The sequence below is a fragment of the Aphelocoma coerulescens genome, chromosome 4A, assembly GCF_041296385.1.
Source record: "Aphelocoma coerulescens isolate FSJ_1873_10779 chromosome 4A, UR_Acoe_1.0, whole genome shotgun sequence".
NCBI classification, from domain to species: domain Eukaryota; kingdom Metazoa; phylum Chordata; class Aves; order Passeriformes; family Corvidae; genus Aphelocoma; species Aphelocoma coerulescens.
The window spans coordinates 949,377-974,042 of record NC_091018.1 but is presented as its reverse complement, the minus strand read 5'-3'; the positions used below and the strand labels follow the sequence as shown (position 1 = coordinate 974,042).

General features: G+C 47.4%; 1 protein-coding gene across 5 annotated transcripts in view; it reads left to right on the top strand.

Moving 5' to 3' along the window:
* The first annotated feature begins 4,131 nt into the window (after positions 1 to 4,131).
* MCF2 (MCF.2 cell line derived transforming sequence) overlaps positions 4,132 to 24,666 on the top strand; it is a 43,916-nt gene continuing 23,381 nt past the window's right edge. For all 5 annotated transcript variants that reach the window (XM_069014998.1, XM_069014997.1, XM_069014996.1 and 2 more), the window contains exons 1-11: positions 4,132 to 4,187; positions 4,677 to 4,745; positions 5,307 to 5,421; positions 11,204 to 11,294; positions 16,935 to 17,054; positions 18,374 to 18,490; positions 19,206 to 19,355; positions 22,158 to 22,282; positions 22,742 to 22,856; positions 23,217 to 23,336; positions 24,463 to 24,654. In XM_069014998.1, coding sequence (XP_068871099.1) covers positions 4,181 to 4,187; positions 4,677 to 4,745; positions 5,307 to 5,421; positions 11,204 to 11,294; positions 16,935 to 17,054; positions 18,374 to 18,490; positions 19,206 to 19,355; positions 22,158 to 22,282; positions 22,742 to 22,856; positions 23,217 to 23,336; positions 24,463 to 24,654 — 1,221 coding nt within the window. In that variant the 5' untranslated portion in view covers positions 4,132 to 4,180. The remainder of the gene's footprint in view (positions 4,188 to 4,676; positions 4,746 to 5,306; positions 5,422 to 11,203; positions 11,295 to 16,934; positions 17,055 to 18,373; positions 18,491 to 19,205; positions 19,356 to 22,157; positions 22,283 to 22,741; positions 22,857 to 23,216; positions 23,337 to 24,462; positions 24,655 to 24,666) is intronic.

Here is a 24,666-nt window from a genome sequence, read left to right as displayed (position 1 = left end):
TGTTTCCAGATGAGGACCTGAAGCCCCTGGAGACATGATTTGCTCTCAGCTACCAAAGAGTTCACTCTCAGATCCAGGAAGCAGCCTCAGGACCTTGGCTGTCCGTTCTCTGCTCAGACCAGGTCCTATAAATAACTTTTTGGTGAATAGAGCAGGCCTTGTTGAGGAGCACAATGTGGTGTTCTGTGCCACACGTTCTGCAGTGCACGTGACATGGGGTATCTCCATCAGCCTCGTGCCCCCTGGCCGGCTGCCAGCCCCTCCTGGCTCCAGTTCCTACAAATGCTGTGTAAACATCTGCTCTGCCTGTACCCAGCAGTATATCCTGTTCCTGGGCAGGACAGAGACACAGGAGCTGGGTCTGGTCACGTGGATATTAGGATCCTAGTCCAGGTGTAAGCTTGCTGGGGAAGCACACAGGTGGGTCAGGTCCCCTGGAAGGTACTGGTTGAAGCAGTGTGTGGGCAGTAAGGGCAGCTGCCTGGATGCCTCCATCCTCCTGCCCTCTCCTTCTCTGCAGCCAGGGACAGGCACTTTGTCACTTGGCACAGGCTTTGTGTAGACGATGGACAAGTGTGCTGTTTGCAGTAGGGCAGGTTGCAGACAGTGTAAAGTAGTATTTTTTTCCCCTATTAGCTCTCTCTGTCGTGCTTTCTGGACATAGTGTGTGGAGAGGGAGAGTGATGGGCTGCAGGGTCACTCGGCTAGGGTGTGTGGAGTGGGTATGGCAATCCGGGCTGGGCTGGGGACGGATTGCAGGTGGTGCATTGCTCTTTCTCCTCAGATGCAGGGCTGTATTTCTGTTCTTTGCCCCAGTGAATATTTAATTTTGCAAAGTGGAGTGGCATCAGCAGGAGAAGCTGGAAGGGCCACTCTCCACACTGTGCTGGGTTCATGGTAGGAGCGCTCTGCTCCAAGGGAGTTTGGTTCCCATTCCTGCACAAAGCAAAATGGGAATGACTTAATCCTTGCACCCGCCCCAGTTTGTTCTCCATGGGCTGTTTGGGGGGGCTTGCACTGACACTGGCCTCAGACAGGGGTGCCTGTGGCAGCTGGAGAAAGCCCAGCTCATTGAAAGTCCCTGAGCACCAGAGCTTCCTGCAAACACTGCTGGTGTGTGTAGGGCTGTGTTACGGGTGGTGTCAGCCCCAAAGGACCTGCTGGGGCAGGTGAGCCTTCTGTGCTGGGACAGTCCAAGACAGATGCTGGCTGGTTACCCCAGTTAGCCCAGAAAGTCACCAGGAGAGTGGAAATCAGTTGCAAATGTGCTGATTTGAAGGTTCCCTCAGTACCAAATAAATGCTGCTTTGCTGGGTGTCCAAAGGGACGAGCAGCTGAGAACAGGCAGATCATGGAGAAGCTCAGTATGATCCTTTACACTTTTCATTTGATTTACTTCAGTTTTGTTCCCTAGACTACAGCAGCAACCCCCACATGAAAAGCTGCTATTCTTCATTCACAGCAGAGCCGTCTCAAATGGATTTCCCAGCAGCAGACAGTATTTGGTCAGTGTGGTGAGCGTGAGGCGCTGTTACAGCAGCTTGGCAGATGTGTTACACAGCTGTGCCTGCACATGCTGCGGGCCTGCGAAGTTTGGTGAAGGAAAGAAAACAATAGTTGCTAAGAGCAAAGCACTTCAGAGTGTGAGTGTTACGAGAGGGATTTGGACTGGGACAGGAGCTGTCCCCTCTCTGGATGTCACTGCAGACCTCCCTGCATGCTCGCATCTCCTCAAAAGGGGTGCTCACTGACGATGGGCATCATTCTCACCACTGCAGTCTGTGCACTGGCCTCGAGGTACACTCCTCTGGAGGGGGCCCTGTGAGATGTTCTGGGCTGTGGAAACCAGGAGATGGGGACCGGACAGATTCGGCAGGGCTCCTTGCTGAGCCACACCGGCTTTCCTCAGTGGGGTACAGAGCTCTGAATTCCCCCTTTGTCTTTTCCCTGCTTGGCCTCACGCAGCCTCCAAAACTCTGTATCATGGCAACAATCTCCCCCCTACAGAGGATTCTCTGAATGTAATAACTGCAGCATTTTATGAATGCCCATTTTAGAACCTATATAAAAATGGCACTACACTGTTACGACAATTTACCATCCAGACACTGCTGTTTTAATAAGACCCTCAGACCTGAGGTCGTGCCAGCTCTGTGGGGACAGCAGTTTGTAAAATGCTCTGAGATGCTGTAGCGTGGGGAGTTCAGGCTTGATTTTATAACAGGTGATGATCACAAAGCCTCTTTTTGGCTTTGAAAGAAATGAGTGGACATTCTTGAAGCCTTGACTTCCTCCACCCTGTGCCAAGCGAGATGCAGGCTGGCTGTGCTGTCCATGGCCGGTGCTAGGCAGTACCCCGGGGTCTTTTCTGTACTGTCCCAAGAGTGTCCTTTAAATAACAAATCCCCAGTTTGCTAAAGAACATCAGCTGAAGCCTTGTTTGAGAGGCTGATGTCTTTGGTGCCTCACTGCCTTTCACTGCTCTTTCTCAGGGATTAATATCTGAGGACAAAGGTCCTGCTTCTGTACAGGATTTATTGCAGCATCCAAATGATGTGCCCCAGGCACAGCAACATGCTTCTGGATTTGATGCCAGCCTTTGATTTTCCCTAATATTTGCCCAGGAGGTTGAGTTCAGTGGCCAACACAGAGCGAGTGCCAGGGATGAGTTGGCTGAGGAGCAGCTCTAATCAGACCACAGTCAGGCTGTTGTTGTGCCCTGACCTTGCCAGAGGGCAGCCACTCTGCTCCTCTGTTGCTGCTGGGTTATCCTGCTCCCCAGAGGATGGGTACAAACTCCCCCTGCCTCCCTGCAGATTGTTAGGTGGTTCTCAGTGAGAAAATGTCCTGTGAAACTTTTAAATTTAGTGATTTAGTGATAACCACACAAAGGTTAGCCTCCTTTCTCCAGCCTGTTTCCTGATCAGCCTCAATTAGCTGGCACATCCCTCTCTTATTGGTGCAGAACCAAAGCAAAAGCTGCATTTACTGTCAACCTGGAGCTGTGTTTGCTGTTGCTGCTGAGCACCTGAGTCACTGGGGATGTTACAGCACATGGCAAGATGTGCCTGGCTTGGCTGGTGCTGCATTTTGGGGAAAGCCAGGGGTAGGCAGGGTGAGCTTTGGGGACAGGCTTTACCCTGCTTGTGGACACAGACAGGCTGCTGAGCAGCCCCACATTTGTGACAAATATGTGTGCACAGGACAGGCTTTTGTCTTGTATTTTCAATGACACACACGTTTAATATCATCTACTTCATGTGTTGGAGCTCATTAAGTTATTAAATGTGAATTTTATCAGTATGAAACCATTGACCTGGTGAAAAAAATCAACAAATAGAGAAGAAATCTCTTGCTGCTGCTTGTCCTCAAGTTGGGTGAAGCAGTTGAACGAGAGACAAATATTTGAAATATCTTTGCAAGATAAACTTCTTTCTCACCAAGACCAATTCTAGGGCCTGTTAAAATCAAGAATGTTTCTGTAGATGCCAGTGGGACTGAGGCTCGATCCTCAACAAACAAAAATCACATTTTTATCTACAAGAGGGAAAACTAGCAGTGTGTGCATAGAAGGGCAGAGAGCAGCCCGTGGCTGGTGGGGGCTGTGGGAGGATGAGTACCCCCCACCTCCTGCACATCTGGGCTGCTGTGCTGCAGCACTGTACAGGCCTGAAAAATCTTTAGATAAAGTAGAAGTGACCAGAAAGCTTTTGGAAAAAGGGAAATAGAATAAATATTGATTATGCTGAAGTGTGCTGAAGTATGCAGCTTGTCTGATTTAAAAGAGCCAGAAGATTATTCCCTAGGACCAGCTCTGCGAAATAATCAGTGTTTAAAATTTGATTATCAAAAAGCCCAAGGACTTTAATCTGTATAGATGTGCTTCAAAACATTTATTTGCAGGAACAAGGATGTTTAATTTTTAGTTGTCATTCCATTTATAGATAATCCAGAAAAATGTCTGCCAGCTTTAAGCTCCTCTTGTGTTTAGTCAGTCTGGTCTTTGTTTCCTTCTCCCAGGGAAAGGTAAAGTTGTGTGTGTTGTTCCGATGCGCTTCATTGCCACTGAAATGATCGTGGTGCTAAATACAGCATTAAAACAGCCTCTCCCATTATTTAATTAAGAAGAAATCTAATAACTGAACACAAGGACAACAGCCTCTCCAACGTCTATGGCCCCATGCCAGGTGAAAACATGATTTCAGAAGCTTATTTGTTCAAAATTAAAGACTGTAACAGTCTGAAAGCCCAACCTTGTTCCCAGTGCAGCAGCCTTGGATGCTGCTGCTCCTAGCAGAAACCTCAGCCCATTGCATTGCCGAGGTGGGAAGCACTGGGAGACTCTGTAAAACAGGGAGTAGAATGACCAACTCCAAAATATAAAAGTTTACATTGATATGGCCTGTTGAGGGAGGGCACTCAAGCTAAGGGGCAGTGTTCCCTTGGTACATTTAGTGGAATACATTTGTTGCTGACTTGTGGCTTTCACCCTGTTAGAGTCATTGGAAACATTAGAAATAACATCTCTAAGATCCATATATGCTTTGTTACAAAATTTCAGGCATAGTTTAGGGAAGCTGCACTTGGTTCAAATTCCACCTTTGGATTAACACTTTGATAAATATGTGTGCTTTGGATTGTGCTTCATTTTGATTGCTGCTTTTCCCTTTCTCCAGAAACTGCAATACCCATCTATGCAAAGGACATCAGTGATGATCTGATGAAAGAGTTTGCTTTTCTGTCTGGTGAGTACGAGAACTTCTTCAGGGCCTCTCTCTCACTCTGTGGCAATTAAATACTCCAGATAAACTTCCTTGCTATTTGTCAGAATGACACTCCACACAGGATATTACCCATCAGGTAGTATCCTGTGCCACTAGAAATGTTGTTAATAAAACATTGAGGCAGTTTGAAAGAGCAGATTAGGTTTCTGTCTCATGCCAAACTGTAAAATATTCTTACCTGCCGATGCTCAATGCATTAAGAGGCACTTTGCTTGTATTTTTGTAAGTTCCAGACCAGTGTGTTCATTTGCCCTTGTATTTCTGATTTCTTTTGCTGTCCTGTGTAAAGTACACTCAGTAAATAAAGGAAGTATCTGGTACTCAATACATTTGTTTTTAGAACCTGCACTTGTGTGTTGTGCTTGGACTCAGAGGCAGGATTTGGCTTTGTTTTGCTATTCTGGTGAAGTGAAAAACCTCTCTGCCAATGACAGCGTGTTCTGACCTGACTGGTGCACCTGGGCTTTGCTGCTGGCCCTCCTCACAAGCATGGCCAGGGAAGCATCCGTGTCTTTTTTCCAGGTGGAAGAGGAAAGGACAAGGCCTGGATTATCACCCTCCCCGACAACGCTCGCTTCAACGAGGTGCCTGAGGAGAATGTATCGAAAGTCTTAACGTACCTAACGTCAGTCCCAAGGTATGAGGCTCCCTTTTAGCTCTTGCCTGTGGTGGGCAGAGGTGTGGGTCCTGCCTGGGTTAGGCAGGGATCTTCAGGGTGATACAGTGTGTGGGGTGAGGGGCTTCTTCAGCAATCAGAGCACCACAGAGGGACGCACGCCCTTACAGGTCCAGGTGTGGTATTTAATGTGCCAGGAACTGCAGAGTAAGAAGTGGACATCATCCCTGTGACCTGTCAGCTGGAATGTATCACACATTTAGCTTATTAAGTTTCTGATTAACAACAGGCTTTCCCCAAGCTTTGGCATGTGTCACCACGTAAGTATGCCGTGCCACTGCAAAATAATATTTTGACGTGTACAAGTGGAGAGTCATTACTGTGGAAAAAGAGAAATGAAACCAGAGGAAGAGACTAATTACAGGAACAAAGAGTTTGGGGTCCCCGTGACAGGTGATGGCTCAGCAGTGAGCAGCAGCTCCCATTACCTGCCTGTGTGTCAGGGTTAAGCTGCTGACAGTCTGCCTGTGTCTCATACAGGGCTGTATGCTTAGATTAATGGCCCTCCTATTTCTTGCTGCTGAGCCTGGTGACTCAGTTACCTGGAATGCTTAATTTTCTTGAATAATGCCTGTTTTGGCAAATTTCTTCCTGCAGGGAGAGCAGGCTGACAGCAGCTAGATGGGAGCTTTCCATTAGCAGCTGCTTTGGAGGAAGTGTGGAGTGTTTGGGCACCTCTGTTCAAAAAAAAAAAGGAGCCTCTGGTTCCTCTGTCCCTTTTTGATGGACTCTGACGTTTCAAGGGCTCCTGGCCCACAGAGCACTGGCCCAGCAGGAACAGGACTATGCCAAGTTGGTGTTGGCCAGAGGGGTTTCTCTTTGGTCCTGTGCAGACAGCCCTGGTCTGTGCATCTGCACTTCCTGGCTCTGTCTGGTTTCTCCAAGGCTTCTTGTTCCATCTGACTGTAAACACCCTGGTATTAGCATGACAAGCAGTCTTGCTGTCCCTCTAATAGGTCAAGCTCAATCAAGGAACTAATGAGAGCTGCAAGCTTGCTGGTGATTCAAACATGTTCTGCATGTTTTTAGTAAAACCACTTTAATTGTCCTGCTCTGCTCCTCCTACCACCATAACAGCCTGCCCAATATCTGATCACCTTAAAAATGTGTGCTCCCTAACACTGTGGAGCTGAAAGGCCCAGGTGACCAGGCAGAGCATCACCTAGGTGAGGGTGGCAGGTCTGTGTCAGCTCTGGTGCCCCTGTGTCCTCATTCCTCCGCAGCATCACACTGTGGGATTAGAGCTCAGACTTTGGCCCAGAAAGTCCTTAAAAGAGGTAAATATTTACCTGCCAGAGGTATTTTATTTCCTCAAGTATCAGAGTTAGGTGTGGGAGCACCAACACCTCCTTGCCTGTGGATGTGCAGGGGCAAACCCCGTGCCTTTCCTGTGCAAAGGAACTGCCTGGTGTCCTACCCAGACCAGTCTGAGAAAACCTCATGGATGTCAGATTTGTAGTATTTGGGGAAGCTGAAAGGTTTGAAGTATTTGGGGAAGCTGAATTTCATGAGGCATTTTTCTCCTGGAAATAATTGTTAGATAAAGGAGATGGATGCTGAAAGCTACTCCTGAGTCCTCGAGGCAAGTGCATTGATAACAGAGCCAGGAGGAAGGTGAGTCCTGTAGGCAAGTTAATTTTTAGTATTCCTGGGAACTGTGCTGCAGGCAGGAGGCAGCTGCAGAAAGTGCTTGTGTGGATGAGCTGTAAAGGAAAATAAGTAGTAGGTCCCCACTTTCTATTCCATGCACATCCAACTCGAAATGCTGCCCTGCCTGCCTTCAGGCTGGCTGTGCTGAGCAGCACCTGCAATGGTGTGCTTGAAGCAGAGGCACAGGTGAGTGTGGCAGATCCTGGTATGTGCAGAAAAGAGACCCAAGGAGTGATAAAGCAGCACTTTATCCAGGCTTGGATTGAGGACTGTGACAGTGTGGTCTTTACAACAAATACAGATCTTTTCTGTAGCCCGAACGACTTTATCTCTTCCAAGTTAAGCCAGAATTCCAGTAGAAGCTTAAATGAAAAAATAAAAATCAATTGAAGTCAGTTATAATATCTGTAAGATTGTTATTACAAAAAACTGTCCTAATTAGTATTAAAGTAAAATTTGAAAACTAAAAAGATCCCTCTGTATATAGCACTGGTGTGGCATCACCTTGAGTACTGGGTGCTGTTTTGGGTGCCACGTTTAAAAAGGATGTGAAGGTCCTTCAGTGTGTCCAGAGGGCAGCAAGTCTGGTGGAAGGGCTTGAAGGAATGTCCTGTGAGGAGCAGCTCTGGGCTCTGGGCTTGTCTGGTGTGGAGAGAAGGCTGCGGGGGGATCCCATTGCTCTCTGCAGCTTCCTGAGGATGGCATGTGGAGAGGAAGGTGCTGAGCTCTTCTCCCTGGGATCCAGTGATAGGACGTGTGGGAATGGTTCAAAGCTGTGCCTGGGGAGGTTCAGGCTGGATATTAGGAAGCATTTATTTGCTGAGGGGGTGTCAAACACTGAAAGAGTTTCCCTGGAGATGTCATTGATTCCCCAAGCTGTCGGTGTTTAGGGGGCATTTGGACAATGCCCTTAACAACATCTAACTTTTGGTCAGCCTGAAATGGTCGGGCAGTTGGACAGATTTTCTCTGTAGGTCCCTTTCTACTGAAATATTCTCTTCTCTTCTCTTCTCTTCTCTTCTCTTCTCTTCTCTTCTCTTCTCTTCTCTTCACTAGCCAGCTTTTTGGTATTTAGACAAACTTTGCCTATTTCATTTAGACTGAGAGGTGAGGTACAAAGTGGTTTAGAGCTGTGACTGATAACACAGAGTAGTGGCACAGAGCAGGCTGCTGTTGGCTATAAATACCTCTGAATTTCAATATTGGGCAGGTCGTGACGGCGTGCTCTGATCCCACCAGCGGCAAGGAGTCTGTCAGGCCTGTGCTAAATCTCACAACTGCAGACTCCAGGATCTGATTTCAAGTCCTGCAAAACATCCCAGGTCTTTATTTTTAGTCTGGTGCATCCTGCAACACATACAAAGTTAAGGATAAGGGAAAAAAAAGTAATAAGAAACACCCAGAGAGAAATAATCCTTGCCCTGGTTATCTGTCTCCATCTTTCTGCTGCTGGATGCAAACAAACAGCCCTCAGAGCCTTGCGAGAAAGCATTGATTTAATTTTATTGTCAGTCTAAAAGGTACATCACAGGCCTGGAAATCTGATAAACCTGCAAGGCCTGGGTTGCAAATAGTCACAGACTTTCTCCACTGGCCCTAGAATAAATGACAAATTTCCCACAGTAGATGTCAAGGCTGTCAGACTGCTGGGAACTTTCTTCTTTGTTTCTGCAAGGGAACTGATAAACGTAAATTAGCATGCTCAGAGGCTGCTCTCTGAGTATAACCTTCTCCTGAGTTCATGGCTTGCTCTGACTTTTCTTAACTGGCAGTGCACTACAGTCTGGCTGCCTTTTCTAAATTACTTGGATTCTGGGGTTTTTCTTCAGGTTTTATTATGATTACAGCAGTTCTGTGTAAACACAATTTAGCTTTTTCAATTGCAGACTCTTGGGAAACACCATGAGAAGTTCGGGAATTATTTCTTATAGCTCAGAAACATACCTTCTAATTAGAGTGTGCTGAAAAACCAACGGGTTTTCTTTTTGCCTCAAACTGAAGGATCCTTTGGCCTGTTCCCACCCACCTGGGTCACATAGCTCATGGTGGGAGTGAGCAGAGCTAAGAGAAACCTGCAGAAGTGTCTCATGTTGCCTAAACTATTCTAAGCAAAAAAAGGTTTTGGCTGAAAAGTCACACTCACCATGCTCACAACCTCAGACTTTATTACATGTAGAAGTTCTGTGTATGACCCATATGTAAAATTTTATATTCCTTTCCTCTACTCTTTTCTTCTACACCTCAAAGCCACTGAATAAATTTAAATAAAACCTTTGCACTTTGGGTGTGATGTTGCAGATCCATAAGATCTGTCATAGGATAGCTTGGGACTTGGGTGCCTCTACATATCTGCAGTCAATTGTTGCTATGGTCAAAGGGAGTTTTATTTTTTATCCCTCCAAGCACCGCTGCTAATTCCTTTTAAATATATTTGTCAGAGTTGTAGCTGCCACAGACCAGAGCAGCAAGATGTGCACTCAATGAAAGCTCCTGCACTGGCTTCAAGTGTCGTCTTTTTTTTTTTCCTGTGATGAAGTTGCCAAGTGTTGTCTGCCGTGTGATACTTCTGAGTGATCCACCATGTGTTTGCCCTGCCAAACACAGGAATTAGCAGAGATGATGCTGGCAAGAGGCTGCTTGTACAAGGCTGTGCCTGGTGCAGACACCTGAGCCACCTCTGGGGAGCCAGCACGTGTACTGGCAGCCTCTCCCCAGCACGGAGGTGCCCGGGTAGGGTGGTGTGGGACAGGGCTATCCTGTTTCAGCATCCACAAAATAAATATTGCAAATATGACCTAAGTGTCCTGTAAATACACTCACGTTGGAGGACTCGGTTACAAGCTGGCCCAGCTGTAGCTGTGTGCACACATGATTGCAGTGTGTAGCTCAGGCTGCCTGGGAGGAGGGTGGCTGTCACAGCTGGAGCCTGGCCGGGCTGTTCCCAGCCAGCCTGGAAAGGAATGTTTGAATTACAGACAGGGCAGCCGGGCGTTAGGGCCCCTGCCAGACCTGCACCCCGGTCAGACTGGGCATTCCAAAGCAACTCAAAGGATTTGCTGTTAAAAGGGATGTCAGGAAGCCTGTGCTTGCCAAGTGAACCGGAGTGTTGGAAAACGCCTTGGAGCAATCGCTGATTCCCCAGCAGGACGTGCTGGGGAAGCCACCACAGCCTGTTTGAGCACCAGCTCCCCCTTTCCCTCTGCCAGGCTGGCATTGCTCTGCCCTGGCTTGGTGTCATCTCTGCTGTCTCCTGCCAAAACAAGCCAGGAGTCATCGCTTGGCTGCTGTAACCTGAGCTCAGCAGGAAGATCTGGGCAGTGAAGGCAGGGGGGTCTGGGGCATCAGCTGGGGGAGGCTGCTGGGCACCCTGGAGCTCCTGGGCAGGGCACAGCTCCTCTGGCCTCTGCAGGCCCCTTCTCAAGACCAGTTTGGGTTTCAAGAGCAATCAGGTCTCCAGCAATCGGCTGTCACCACCTTGCACACAAATCAGAGGTGGTGCTTAACCCTGGGCTACCACAATCACAGAATCACAGAAAGATTGGGGTGGGAAGGAGCTGTGGAGTTCACAGAATCAGGGAATGGCTTGGGTTGACAGGAGTCTTAGAGATCATCTAGTCCAACCCCCCAGCCAGAGCAGCTTCACCTGGAGCAGGTTGCGCTGGAATATCTGGAGATATTAAAAGCCCCAGGTGGCTTTTTAAAATACCCAGAGAAGGAGATTTCACAATCTCTCCTCGCAGCCTGTTCCAGTGTGCTGTCACCCTCAGGAGAAAGACATTTTTCCTCATATTCAGATGGAATCCCCTGTGTTTCAGTTTGTGCCTGTTGCCCCTTGTCCTGTTGCTAAGCACCACTGGAAAGAGTCTGGGTGCTCAGGAAAATTTTTTCAAAGGGAATTTCAGGATCAGTAAAAATACTGAAATGTGATTTGCATTCTGTGTTCTTGGGTTTGGGGTTTTTTGGGAACAGAGTCACATTTCCTCAATACCAGAATGTGTTTTGCATTCAGTGTTCTTGGGTTTGGGGTTTTTTTGTGAACAGAGTCACTTTTCTCAAAACATTATCTGGATATTGGTATTTTCTTATCTCACAGTCAACACGAGTCTGACACTAAATTTATCCTAATCCTGGATAGAAGATTGGACACATGGACATCAGTCAAAACGACTCTCCAAAAAATAGCAGTAAGTCCTCTTTAATGTTAATTGCATTTAATGTACTAAGTCACCATGCCCACTCTGTATCTCCTTCAGGAAGCACTGGGAACCAGGAGCAGTGATGCTCCTGCTTTCTCTCTAGGTAGTAGTTTGGTTTATGGCCCTGTAATTAATTTGAGTGCATAAATGGGCTGTTTGTGTACTAACTTGCTTGTTTGATCCATTTGCTGGGTTTTATACTCTTTTGCAGTGGTTCAAATGTGTTTTGTGCCATGTTCTGTGCTTTGGACGGGTGGAAAATTTGGCTTCATATATGTTCTTTCTAGACACTGGTTATTAGTGAGACCGTGTTTTACCTAATTGTTGGTGACTGAAAGTTTTAGGTTCTTTAAACAGGCTTCACAAGCCACAAGCATTTGTATGTGGGTATGGGTGGAAAAATCTATTTTAAAAGTGTATGTATGCATTCATGTGTTTTAAATGATCTAGCACACGTTTATGTGCTACACATCGTTAGCACGTATCTGATCTGAACATAGCTCACAAGTGAGGTTTTGCAATTCTGCATTGCATTGTCTTGGAATCAGCTTGGTTTTACAGTAGAGCATGCAGCTGTAGAAAAGTCATGTTTGGGGGTGCATGGGGAGGTAGGAGCTAACAGACAAATCGTTTCCCAACCACACCATGCCATGTGGGTAACTCAATGGAAATATTCTGAGTGTATTATTATTGTTTGTTTCTGCATATAATCATTGAATGGTTAAAGACATTGGTCCATCTGAGAAAGAATGAAGTCAAGGGTGTGTACTGAGACAGGAAACCTGGTTCTGATAAAGCTACGTCTTACAGTACTTTAAATTGTTAATACTGGTACAGCTGAACTTGGTGTTCAGTACCTGGCTTTGATGGCATTTTGCTGGTCAGCATCCCACAGGCAGAAGAGAGGGTTCCCTTTTTGCAGTGTGAATGAGGTACCACTAAGAGTATTTTTGGTTCTGATTTTTCTGAATGTCACAGACTGAACTAGCAAGTGTGGTTACCATACCACGGGAGAAGAAGCAGCATTTAGAAAGTAGTTCTTTAAAGTGATCATCAAAATTCAGTTCTGCTGCCAGCATTTGAACAGGTGCTAGTACCAAGAGTATCCCTTAAGGATAATGTACTTGGTTTGCATAGTCTGGAAGTTTCAAATGGGGAAAAATCCTGCCCTAATCTGTAGCTTCTACAGAAGTGTCATTCATTTTGTGCTTAATAAGAAAATGTAATGGTTTGAGTATACACCCTGTTTGTGTACCTGTATGTGCCATGTGTCCATGTGGGGAGGTGACTTTGCCTGCAGTATCAGGGCTGTCCATGCAAAGAATGGGGAGGTGCTCTGTGCAAAGAGGGATGAGAAGCAGGAAACCTGTGTCCACTAAATCTTAAGACTTGAGAATATTGCCTTAAAAACAGAGTCTGGTCCTAAAGGGCTGTCTCTGTGTCCAGAAGGTGTTAAGGACAAAAAATTAAATCTTGATTTCCTGTCAATCACACATCATAAGCTTTGATGCAATAAAAAAACCCCGTCTTTTTCTGATCTTTGTACAATTTTGGAATAAAGGAGTGCCATGAAGCTGAATTTAAAATACAGAGTGTGTCCTATTTTTTCCAGCATATGTATATGCAATTGCAGCTCTGCGGTTGTGCATCTGATCTTGAAAATTTTTCTATCACACTGTACAGATTTTTGTTTTAACTCTTTGTGTATGTCTCTAATTGCCTGGGCAAATCAGGCTAGCGCTGGCTTCGGGAAGCGATGCACTACTGCCGGGGTCCAGCCTCGGGTTTTGGCCGGAGCATCTTTCCTTACTTTGTCCCCGAAACACTAAACAGCCCGAAAAGGCACCTTGGAGATAACGGCAGGGGGGAAGGGTGAAAGCTCCGAGCTGAGAGCCCAATTCTCGCAGGAAGGAGCGTCTGCAGGATGATTTTTGGCATTCCACCTTAAAAGCAAAGCCGGCGCTGGGGAGGAGAGCGGGGCTGCCAGCCGGGAGCCGGGTGCCGGCAGGGCTGCCTGCCCGCCCGAGCCGCCGCCTGCCCGGCCCTGGCAGCGGGGCAGCCGGGGCAGCGCCCGCTGCCATCCGCAGCATCCCCAGCCCATCCCATCCCATCCCATCCCAGCCCATCCCAGCCCGGCCCGGCCCGGCCCGGCCCGGCCCAGCGCTGCCGGCGGCGATGGCGGAGGCGGGCCCGCGGCGGGGCGGGCGGGCCGCCCGGGATGCGGTAAGGCTCCGGGCCCGCCGTGCTGCGGCGTGCGGGGACGGGAGAGCGCCCGGAGCGGCGGCGGCGGCGGCGCGGGGGGTTGGCGGCATCCTCCGTGCGGGAGCAGCCGGGCACCGCCGGGCACCGCCGGGGACACCGGGCACCGCCGGGGACACCGGGCACCGCCGGGCACCGCCGGGCACCGCCGGGCACCGCCAGGGACCGCCGGGTACCGCTGCCCCGCAGTGCTGCTCCCGGCGCCTCCAACCGCAGGAACGGCTCTGTCATTGCGCCTGCAGGAAAGGAAAGGAAGGGAAAGCCGCTGGCAGGGAGGGGGCCCTGCACAGATCTGTGCCCCAGTGATGCTGACAGCATCTTTGGGGGGTTAATTATGCAGCCGGCTGAAATAAAGGTAGCAGAGCGCTTGGGAGTTTCATTCTGGTTCTGGGGGAAGTTAAAGGCTCAAATTAGCGGTGGCTGGCATTTTATTGCGTGACTTTTCCTTTAAGGGGCAGCAGAAAGTCATTAACTTAGCACCTGTATAAGGACTCCTGGCCGCAGTCTGCAGTGCTCAGAAACAAACTTACTGGCAGATACTACTTTTTTTTTTTCTTTTTTTTTTTTTTTTTTATTGATCACCAACCTCATGGATGCCCCGGTGAACTGCAGGAAAGAATATTCTCTGAAAACCGAGTTCCTAAAATTGGGGGTAAAAAAAATCACACTAAATGTGTCAGAATGAGATATTCAGTAAGGAGGCAGTAACTGTGATGCTTTCAGTGCTTGTCCTTGTACTTTATTAGCCCAGTTCATCTGTATTGATTAAATCAGGGCTCTCTGTGTGGTTATAGTTAAATGTGCATTTAAAAAGTTGCTGAACTGGCCTTAAGGTATCCATGTCTGTGACCTCGGAAGGGGAGGGACGTTGTGAGCACGGGCTGTGGTCGGTGAGACAGTTAACAGTAGTGAAATGTTGCCAAATGCCTGATTTAGTGGAATTGTGCTGGTAGCTTTCTGCCTTTCCTGGTGTGCTGCAGAGGGCAAAGGCTTTAGAGGGTTCTTCAGGTGTTTTGTTACATAACCTCAGGTTTATCAAGTGCACAAGATTCTTTTTAGTCTTAAAAATGATAAGATAAAGCATAAGGCAAGATTAAGGACCCTTTTGTCTTTGCTTTCGTTAATATATTGTGGGAGAGGTTTTTTTGCAGCAGTACCTTCAGTATCATTAGAGTTCAGTTTTTGGGAAGCTTATCTACACTTCAGCCCTGAGAAAAACTGAAATTGTAACAATGATTTAAAAAGATGCAGTCCCTACAGGAATGTTATGTTGAGGAATTATTGGTCTATGTAGGGTTTTTTCTAACATTTCATCCCTTCCCTTAAGTCTCTAAGAGGGCACAGGACATGGCTTGGTTGGTGTCTGTCTTTCTGCAAGCTTATTTCTTGGCTTGTTCATTTTTTTCCATGCTTGGAATATATTAGGGATCATTTGCAAAGCTGCATTTCTTGTTTTGTAGCTACTCATAAGTGCTGACCTTGATCCTATAAGATCAGCTGAAAAATCCCCAAATGCTTTCTAAACTGAATGAAAATCAAATCACCTGCCCTGGAAACTCAGCTATTTTGAGGTGAAATATCAAGGAGCACAAAGGGTGCAGTTGTGTGTATATGGCCATAAGGTTGTCCCCGTGGCAGAAGGGTGTGAGTGCTGTGGTCTCTTCTTGTGTGTTGTGTGGAACGTGTTGGAATCCTGAAACCAGGTGTGTCCAAGGGCCTCTCAGCTCTCAGACGGGCATTTCACACATTGTCACTGTGCAGTGAAGTCTTGGCAGGCAGCTCTGCTTGCCTCCTGGTTGCTGGTCCCTCTTCCTGGAGCTGTGGGTTTCCTGCCCAAGGGCTCATAAGAGAAGACATTCAAAGTCTACACGTGGGGGAATATGGTTTGGAGACCTAGACTCTTCCTCCAGGGAATTTGCTCTGCACTCAAAGGGTGCTTGTTAAAAAGGACTTGAAGGAGTAAGAGAGGCCAAAGCTCGAAATGCCAAACAGGGTTAAAGGGGACAGGGGATGAAGGGGAATAGTGATATCCGACCAAGGGAGGATGAATTTTTGGCTGGTTGTTCTCAAAGATATTCCTGATGCATTTTTCAGGAGAGAGTCAAGGTAGGAGCCTGAAGGTCACAGAGGAGGCATTGTGTGCTGCCCAGGTCCTGGAGCAGGAGCACAGCCCCCGGGGCCTGGAGCCAGCACCAGTGTCTCTGTTGTTTAATGGTTTGCTGTTGTTTCCAATGCCAAATCTTTGTCCCTGGCACTGCTCTTGTTGGCTTCCAAAGGGTATGAATTTGTCATTTCATTCACAATCTTTTTTTTTTCTGCTCCTACTTGAAATAACAGATCAATATATTGGATTTATGTAGCTTATATGATCCTAGAAGTCACTGTCCATTTCTAAGTGAAGTTGTGGGCAGTGGAAGACACAACCTGCCCCTTTCTACCCAAGAAAACAGAGCGAATGAGTGACAGTGCAGTTCACAGATGTCAGATCCCAAGTGTAAATCAGGCCTGTTTTAAACAACACTAATGCATGTTTGTGGGAGTGATCTTTGTTTTGAAGGCACAGATGAAGTGCCCTGCAGTGCAAAGTACGTAAACATGTTCATTACCCTCACCCTTGGTATAGATGTTATTGTCATGTTTCACAGGGGAGGATATTATAAGGAGGAATATATGGAGAAATGTAACCTGGCCTGGCAGGATCTGAGAGTAAATCATGTCCTAATTAACCCAAGTCTTTGCACCATGCGCTTATCCGTAATTTAATGATGCAACTCCTACTTTCTTAAAAATTCTTTTTCATTCTCAAACACCCTTTTCACAGATCTATTTAAAAATGCACCTGCCAACCATATGCTTGAGAAAAGGCTCCAGCAGTGTAGACAGGAAATTCCAAATTCTTGCCACGAATTAAATGTTGCCTGGTAATTACCAAGGACAAGACGAGTGTGCTTGATGCAGTTATGGGATGATTAGCAAGTTTGGCAATATATTTTGCTTCCTCAATCTGTCATTCCTCTCAGCGTTCCAGCCCTCTGTTCCCTGCTAAGTCGTAATTTCACTCCCCAAGTTATAATGATGAACAGTATATGTATTATTAAAGTTTATAATAAGTGTGCCTGCAAGGTGCATGGCTGAACTCCTGCCTGCTCCAAGGGGAAGTGGGGCTGGACAACCCCTCTGCAGTTACATCCCGCATCTCTAAACCACTCCCAGCGTCTCCCTCCTGTTTTAAAAATAAGAAAAGGCTGTCAGGAGCAATCAGAAAAAAACCCCTGAAATTGAATGATGCCCCCTCTTTTCAGTGCATTTGGAAGCTGTTGTTGGACCTGCCATGTGCCCAGGGTGGATGCTGTCTCTGTTTCCTTGCAGGCCTCCTTCCCGGGGAATCTGCACTTGGTGATGGTTCTGCGTCCCACGGGCTTTTTCCAGCGCACCTTCACTGACATTGGCTTTCGGTTCAGCCAGGAGGATTTTCTGCTCAAGTTACCGGTACGAGGGTGCAGAGCTGTTTGTGTGATCAGGGGCTGCCCGTGCACCTCGGCTCGGGGGTGACACTGTCCCACTCTGCTGCTGCCCCCAGGAGAAGCAGGACATGGATCCACTGGAGCACGTCCAGAGGACGCTCAGAGGGCTCAGCCCCTCTGCTCTGGAGACAGGCTGGGAGAGCTGGGGCTGCTCAGTCTGGAGAAGAGAGGGCTTCAGGGAGACCTCAGAGCCCTTCCAGTGTCTAAAGAGGCTCTAAGAGAGCTGGGGAGGGACTTGGGACAAGGGCCAGGTGGGACAGGACACAGGGAATGGCTTCCCACTAAAAATGGGTAGGTACAGATTGGATATTAGGAAGAAATTCTTTCCTGTGAGGGTGGGCAGGCCCTGGCACAGGGTGCCCAGAGCAGCTGTGGCTGCCCCTGGATCCCTGGAGTGTCCAGGGCCAGGTTGGACAGGGCTTGGAGCACCCTGGGATAATGGAAGGTGTCCCTGCCCATAGGAGAGGGGCTGGAAATTTCATGATCCATAAGGTGCCTTCCTACCCAAACCATTCTATGTGAAGAGTAGCCAGGAATTTGTCTGAAAAGTCAAAAGACGTCTAGGGGAGCTTTTGTTATGAATTTCACCCATATTCATCTAAGACTCCATACCAACATCATGCTGGTATTTGTTCCTAAAATAGCAACTGAAATGAGTTTATATTCTCAATTCAAAATTTCCAGACTTTTAAAACCACCTTGATTATAGGACATAATGAGAATAATTAAGAGAAGAAAAGTAAATTTATAGAATCTCAGGTTGATGCTATTACAAACATAGGAAACAAATTAATGCTTTCCTTTAGGAAATAGCATGATTTTCACAAACTTTACATTTTTCACTCTAAAATTGCTGTTCTTTGCACAATTTTGAACATTCTTGACATATCCCATGGCAGATCAAGACACACGAAAAATCATGAGTATATATTTATGTGAAATTGGTCCATGCTTCATAACCTATTAAAATGTATATGTTCTTTCCGGTTTATTGGTCATCCCTTACTTAAACCTGCATCACTTTGCTTTGAGCCCTGTTTGGCAGCATCTCACTGGGCTTTGCATTTAGGGAAGAAGGCATCTGGGAGGTGAGGGGTGGCTCAGGAATGGTCAGATACACCAGATAAAAGCTGCTTTAACCCATAAGTGTAAGAAGAAAGCCCTGCTCCAAAACAATATGTAGAGCAAAGTCAAGTTTTAGGTCCATAAAAGTTCTGTGTGCCTGGTGTGTGTCTGCTGGGTGGGAACGGTGATCCCCAGCTGACAGCAGTGCCCTGTGTGCAGGTGGTTATGCTGAGCTCGGTGAGCGACCTGCTGACGTACATCGATGAGCAGCAGCTGACCCCGGAGCTCGGGGGCACCCTGGAGTACTGCCACAGCGAGTGGGTCATCTTCAGGACGGTGAGTGCGGCTGGGCACGGGCTCTCGGCCGGCTGGGGCTCTCTGAGGAGGGTTTGCAGGCAGGCAGTGAGCAGTGGGTGGCTGAAAGTAGCCCCCAAAGCCACTGCACCTCCTGGATCAGATGTGCAAAGGAGCCAAGGGGCGTTAGGCTTTGATGGGTTTGCAGGGGAAGTGGATGATTGACTCCCTCAGGCTCCTTTTGAAACGGCTCCCGGAAGATGTGTCTTTATAAATCTTTATTAAAATTCCCTTAATGGGAGATACAAAATAGGCTTCTTTTTAATAATGGTCTCTTAATGTGATTAATATCAGAGCTGTGTTTGGGAACCAGAGCAGTGAGACTCCCTACTGCATACTGACCAAATGGAGAGAGTTCAGAAAATTTCCTTTTAGGTTTGTTTCTTTCCCTTTGCAAGAATTTTCCTTTAATGCTGCCAGGAATCAGGCATTTAATTCCCTGAGTTGTGCCTTGCCATATGTTTATATGCTTCCTGTACACTCTCAGTTTTCCCTGGGATGTTGTCTCCCAAATGAATGGCAGGTTGGATTGCCAGTGGGATGTTCTCTCTGTCTGCCGTGGACGTGGCACCCACCTCTCTCAGAGCAAGCTGGTGGGCTCCCCTTGCACACCTCAGCCCTGGCTCGTCGTGCACTCTTAATGAGCTGTAGGAATATCGTGAATCCCGAGCTAATGGCAATCACTGTGTCCCACCAGGCCATAGAGAGCTTTGCACTAACTGTGAAGGAAATTGCCCAGATGTTGCAGTGCTTTGGCACGGAGCTGGCAGAGACGGAGCTGCCGGAGGACATGTACTCGATCGAGCGCATCCTGGCCCTGCGCACCGAGAGGTACTGCCAGCTCAAGGTACGGCTCAGCAGAGCTCCGAGGTGTGCACAGCCTCGTGGGGCTTCTGGTGGTTCATGGCCTCTTTGTTTGGTGCCCACTCCTCCTTCCCTGCCATGCACGTGTACGCGTTGTCAGACAGCAGGACACAGCGTGCCTGTTTCTGTGCGTTCCCTGTGCGTTTGCCGCGCACTGAGCAGCTCTCCCTGCCTGAGCCAGCAAACTGCCTGAGCTGCCAGCTCCCTGCTGCCTGCAGCAGCCGCTGTCTGCAGCCTCTCCTCCCGTGGGCTTTGCACGTCTGGCTGCCAGGAGGGCCGTGGGAGGCTCTGTCACCTGTGTGTTCGTGATCCCCTCTGCCTCACCCCCTTGTCTGCAGAAAGCTGCATGCAAAGCTCAGCAGCAGGTCTGGAGGGGTGGTTTGTCCCCTGGTCCCTCTGCCTGGTGGATCTTCCCAGGGGGACTTAAGGGAACTGTGCTGGGGAGTATCCAAGGTGAAGATTTCTATATGAGCACACAGCACAGAGCATTCATGACGTGATCCCTGTCTTCATGTGAGCCTTCAGGTTTTGTCTTAAACAACACTTGTTTCTTGAATATTTAAATTTTTTTTCTACTCTTTGTGATTGTAATTAATATTGTTACAGGAGTCAACGGAAGCTTTGGTGCAGCCGGCTGCTGCTTTATCAGGCTGTTGTCTTTGGTGCTCCTGCATCTTTGAGGGAGCAGCACAGGCCTGGCCCCAAACCCTGACTTCAGAAGCAGTCACTGTGTTAATAGTTGTTCTGTGTGGCTGAAGAATGAGCTCCTTTGCTTTGTGACAGGTTTCATTTACCTAAGTCAAAGAATTGTATATCTATTTTAATTTATAATCATTTGTCATTGATGAGTTCCCAGAAAGCTGCCTCTAAGAAATACTGAGAATGTCATCCAAACTGTGCTGTGTGTAGGCATAAACGCGTGTGTGCATGTTTAGAAAGTATCATTATAGATACTGCCAGTGGGCCTCTATCTGTTCTTTGAAAATGAGGAGAGGGATATAAAATAGCAGCTACATCTATTGCAACATGACTCAGTGACTTCAGCTTCGTTCTCAGGACTGTGGCCACAGTGTAGGGGGCAAATATCAACTACACAGAGTAGTTCTGTGGATAAACCAGTCAGCAATGCCCACTTTTCTCTGTGGAGAAATAAAACACGTCACGTGCTTTCATTTGCGTAGAAAGCACAGCAGCACTCAGTACAAGCCATCTGTTGCTTTTAATTTCTCACCTATTAATTTCAAATATCAAAACCACTCATTGGCTTTTGACTGAAATGAGGTCTGTTGGCTTTTTTCTTTTGTTCCTCCTAAGACCATGAAACACAAAAGCAGATGAGAAACTGCACAGTTTGTGGTGACAGCAAGACATGGGATCCTTGTCTCTCTCATGACAACCCCAAGATTGGTACAGTTGACTCCTGAATTCAGATAATTAGTCAATCAGAATAATTTATGTAGCTGTGATGCTGAACAGAAACTGGCTGCAAGCACAATGAAAAAATGACAGAAATTAATTAAATAGAGTAACTAAGAAATTAACCCCATTGATATACTGAACAGAAAAAGTCAAGTTAACACCCGTTTGACAGGCGGGCTGCTTTGCTGTATGGATAATGAATGGCTTTGAATCAAAAGAGGAACATGGGTCTCTGGAGAGTGAGGTGTAAGAGGATGAAATAACAGCCACCCGCAGTCTAAAGGATGCTGCATAATTCCTCCTCCCTTCTGAGTCTCCTGCATGTGGCAGTATCAAAAGGAGATGGGGTTTTTGCCTTGTGGTTGTTCCTGCAGCCATGTCCTGCTCCTGGGCTGCTGTCCTGAAGCTGATGTTATGTTGAGGTTGCTGGGAGCTATCTGGGGCAGGCAGACATTTAAGCAAGTCTGGGCTTTCTGAATCTTCTCCCTGAGGAGGTTTTGGCATTGTTTCTCTTGCAATAATAACCTGGCCATCTGCCAGGATGGGCTCTCACTCCTCCAATACCTGGCTCTGCAGTGGAGCCATACACAGGTCATTCCTTCAGGGCCTCTTCCATCTCAGTTTATCAGCTACATGTGTTCCCTCCCTCCCTCCCTCTCTCCCTCCCTCCCTCCCTCCCTCTCTCCCTCCCTCCCTCTCTCCCTCCCTCTCTCCCTCCCTCTCTCCCTCCCTCTCATTTCTGCGTTTGGCCTCTTTTTCGTGAAAATAGTTGTCTAAATGCACCTGTTTGCTTTGGGGCTGAGCCCAGCCAGCACAAAGCACCTCAGCTGATGCTAATGAACCCACCAAGGGTTAAAATTTTCCCTAAGCAGAGGTTGTATTGGAGGTGTTGACTTTATATGTAGAGGTTGTAGTGAGTGGTGCTGTGTGGGCTCAGTCCTGGCTTTGTCCCCCCAGGAGATGCTCTTCTTACAGCCTCCTCTCCTGACCTTGATGGAGAAGCACAGCCTCAAGCTGTGGAAAATCTTGCTCGAAGACATGAACTTGTGGACAGATGTCTCATACCACCACCTGCTCATCAGGAGAGAGCTGGGGCCGTGCTGGCCTCCTGCCTCTTGAATCATTTTGTGGCCTGATGTTTTCATGTGTGCTAGTTTCCACCCAGTGACCAGTCCATGGCTCAGCCTCACGCAGCTCCAGGGCTAACTCCATGTTAAGAGGACTAAAACATCTGCTGGGAGTCCTTCGGTCTGTTGGATTTTGGTGCTTCTTTTCACACAGGGAAACTAAGGCAGGAGAAACACGAAATTACTTACCCTCACCTCACAATAAATAGCCTGAATCAGAAATGTTTTGTGTTGTACAGGAAGATATTACAGCAGTCACAAAAGAGGGAAACTTGCTTTTGAGCAGTTTTGAAGAGCCTGACTCTGGGGAGTGCAGTCAGGACCAGCAGCAGGAGAGGCCTGGGGACTGGGAGACTGTGAATCGGTGAGTGCACTATGTCCCTAATTTCCCTGATTTTTTAGTGGAAACACTCCAATTATTTAGGTGTAGATGTGTTATTTAGGTCACCTATCAAAGACAAAGATATACCAGAATTTTGCTGCAGTCCATCAAATTGCTGGGCAACTTGTCTCATGATTTTGACTTGCTCTGATTTTTATCCCCACTGTTATGATGGGGCTGTGGAGCAGATGCAGGGTTCTCCCATGCCAGGCTCCCAGGTTTTACCTGGATAAACGGAGATAGCAACAAATGCTTCACACAGGTGCTGTCACCTGCAGTGAGGGTTTCATTAAAACTCTCTCTGACTCATCTCAAGTCGTGTTGACTTCTTCTGAGACCTTGGGTCCAGAAGGCCTGTATAAGTGATCTCTAGCTCCTGTCCATCTCTGCTTGTCCTCTGTTTGCAAATTGTTCCAATCCTGTCCTTTGTCTGTGCCCAAGGTTACTTGGTCAGCTGCGTGAGATGGAGACTGCTTTTGATGGCTTCTGGGAAAAACACCAGTTAAAAATGGAACAATATTTACAACTCTGGAAGTTTGAGCAAAGTTTTCAAGAGGTAGGATCAGATACGCTTCCAATGGCAGAAGGGAGAGTTGGAGACCTAATGGAGAGAAGTTTTTATGCTTTTTATTTTGAGAGCATTTAATTTACGCTGCTGTTCCTTGACTGTGGCAGAGCTAGCTAGCCTGGGGAGAGCGCTGTGCTTCCTCATTCAGAGCTAATTGAGGTATCACTGCCCTGCAGCTGCGTGGATTTTGCTGATGGACACATCTTTGAATTTAGAAATTAGTTCTTGGACGCTAGTTGTATTATTGGATTTAGCAGTCTTAGCTCAAGTGTGATTAATTTTGGTCTCAGAATGATTTCCTGGCTGTGCTTTGTATCCTTTTGCAGCAGTCGTCTTCTTTGTGTCTAGGTCAAGAATGCCATTGAATTTTTAATGGGTCAGCAAGTGGAGCTGCCCGACACTGGTGACAGTGTCCCCCAAGTGAAACAGAGGCTCAAGGACTTGGATCATTTCGATGGTATGGCTCAGGTGAGATAATCTTACACAGAAAGAGCACTAATGAAACCCTAACAAGCCACATTCTGTATTTGTGGTAGGAGGTGCTTTGTGCAATTACCTGGTTCTGGTGTAATTTGTTGGTAAGTGCTGCACGAAAGGATCGATTTCATGTCTCTGCTCTGCGCAGCAACACTGTGATCACTCTGAAAGCCAGGGTATTTAATTATCATAGTTAAAATAAATTGCTGAGCCACCGTGAAAATCCGGAACAGATAAATGTCTGAACATGGAGGAGGCGTGGGATTTAATGAGCTGGAAGAAGAATTATTTATATTTTAAGTGCTTTAGCTGTGCTAATAGGCAGAAACTTGTTACCAGGCACATGGAGTTGCAAAAAAAAAATTGTATCCTGACGTGTCTGTTACTTGAACATAACATATGGGTGAAGACTAAGAGATGTAGGGGAAAGAAGAGTGAAGAGAGATGATTCACAGGAGCCCAACTGAAGATGTGACCTTTGCAAGGGGATGTGCTGGACACATGGGCCAGGGTCAGCAGAGAAATCCTGGGGGATCTGGACACAGAAGATAAGAATTCTAGAGAAAGGTCTGAGGCTGCCTGGCCATTTGGAAGAAATGTTATGGAGAGAGGGAGGAGGATCAAAAGGCCGGGCAGGCAGGGTGCAGCAGGAAAGACATCCCAGTGTGGAAAGCCAGCCCTGGAGAAACCATTAGGATTGCACTGACTGAGGTGTGCAGAAAAGATAGTGTGTTCTTGGCATGGCACCTTAACTACCCCAGTTGCCTTTGGTGCTTGGGAGCATAGTGGACCTAAACTGGACATCAGCCGCAGTTTATTCAGGGTGCAGCTCCTGGAGAGGGCAGTGATGCACTGCCAGCAGGCACTCACAGCATTGCTAGTTTGGTGAAATACTGTTTTCTTCTTCATCCTCTTTATGGATAGCAAAAGTTTTTCTTCCCAGATGGTGGGTACCATTTTATCCTGCATAAGGCACCCATTCTGGCTACTCCTAATGGTATGGTCATCTCCATGTGTGCCTGAACTCTGGTAAGATGAGAAAGTGCATGCTGGTATATGTGGATGTGTTGGCACTATTTCTGTAAGTGTGCAATGCATTCTCTCCCTCTCACTGAAGGATCTGATAGGGAAGGCTCAGGTGGTGATACTGCACGGACACCAGCTCGCAGCAAACCATCACTACGCCCTCAACCTGATCTGCCAGCAGTGCAACGAGCTGCGGCACCATTCCGACCTCCTGTCTGATGAGATTAAACGGAAGCAGATGCGCCTGCAGAAGACCTTGGACCTTCATACCCGCCTTCAGCAGGTAGAGTTCAGA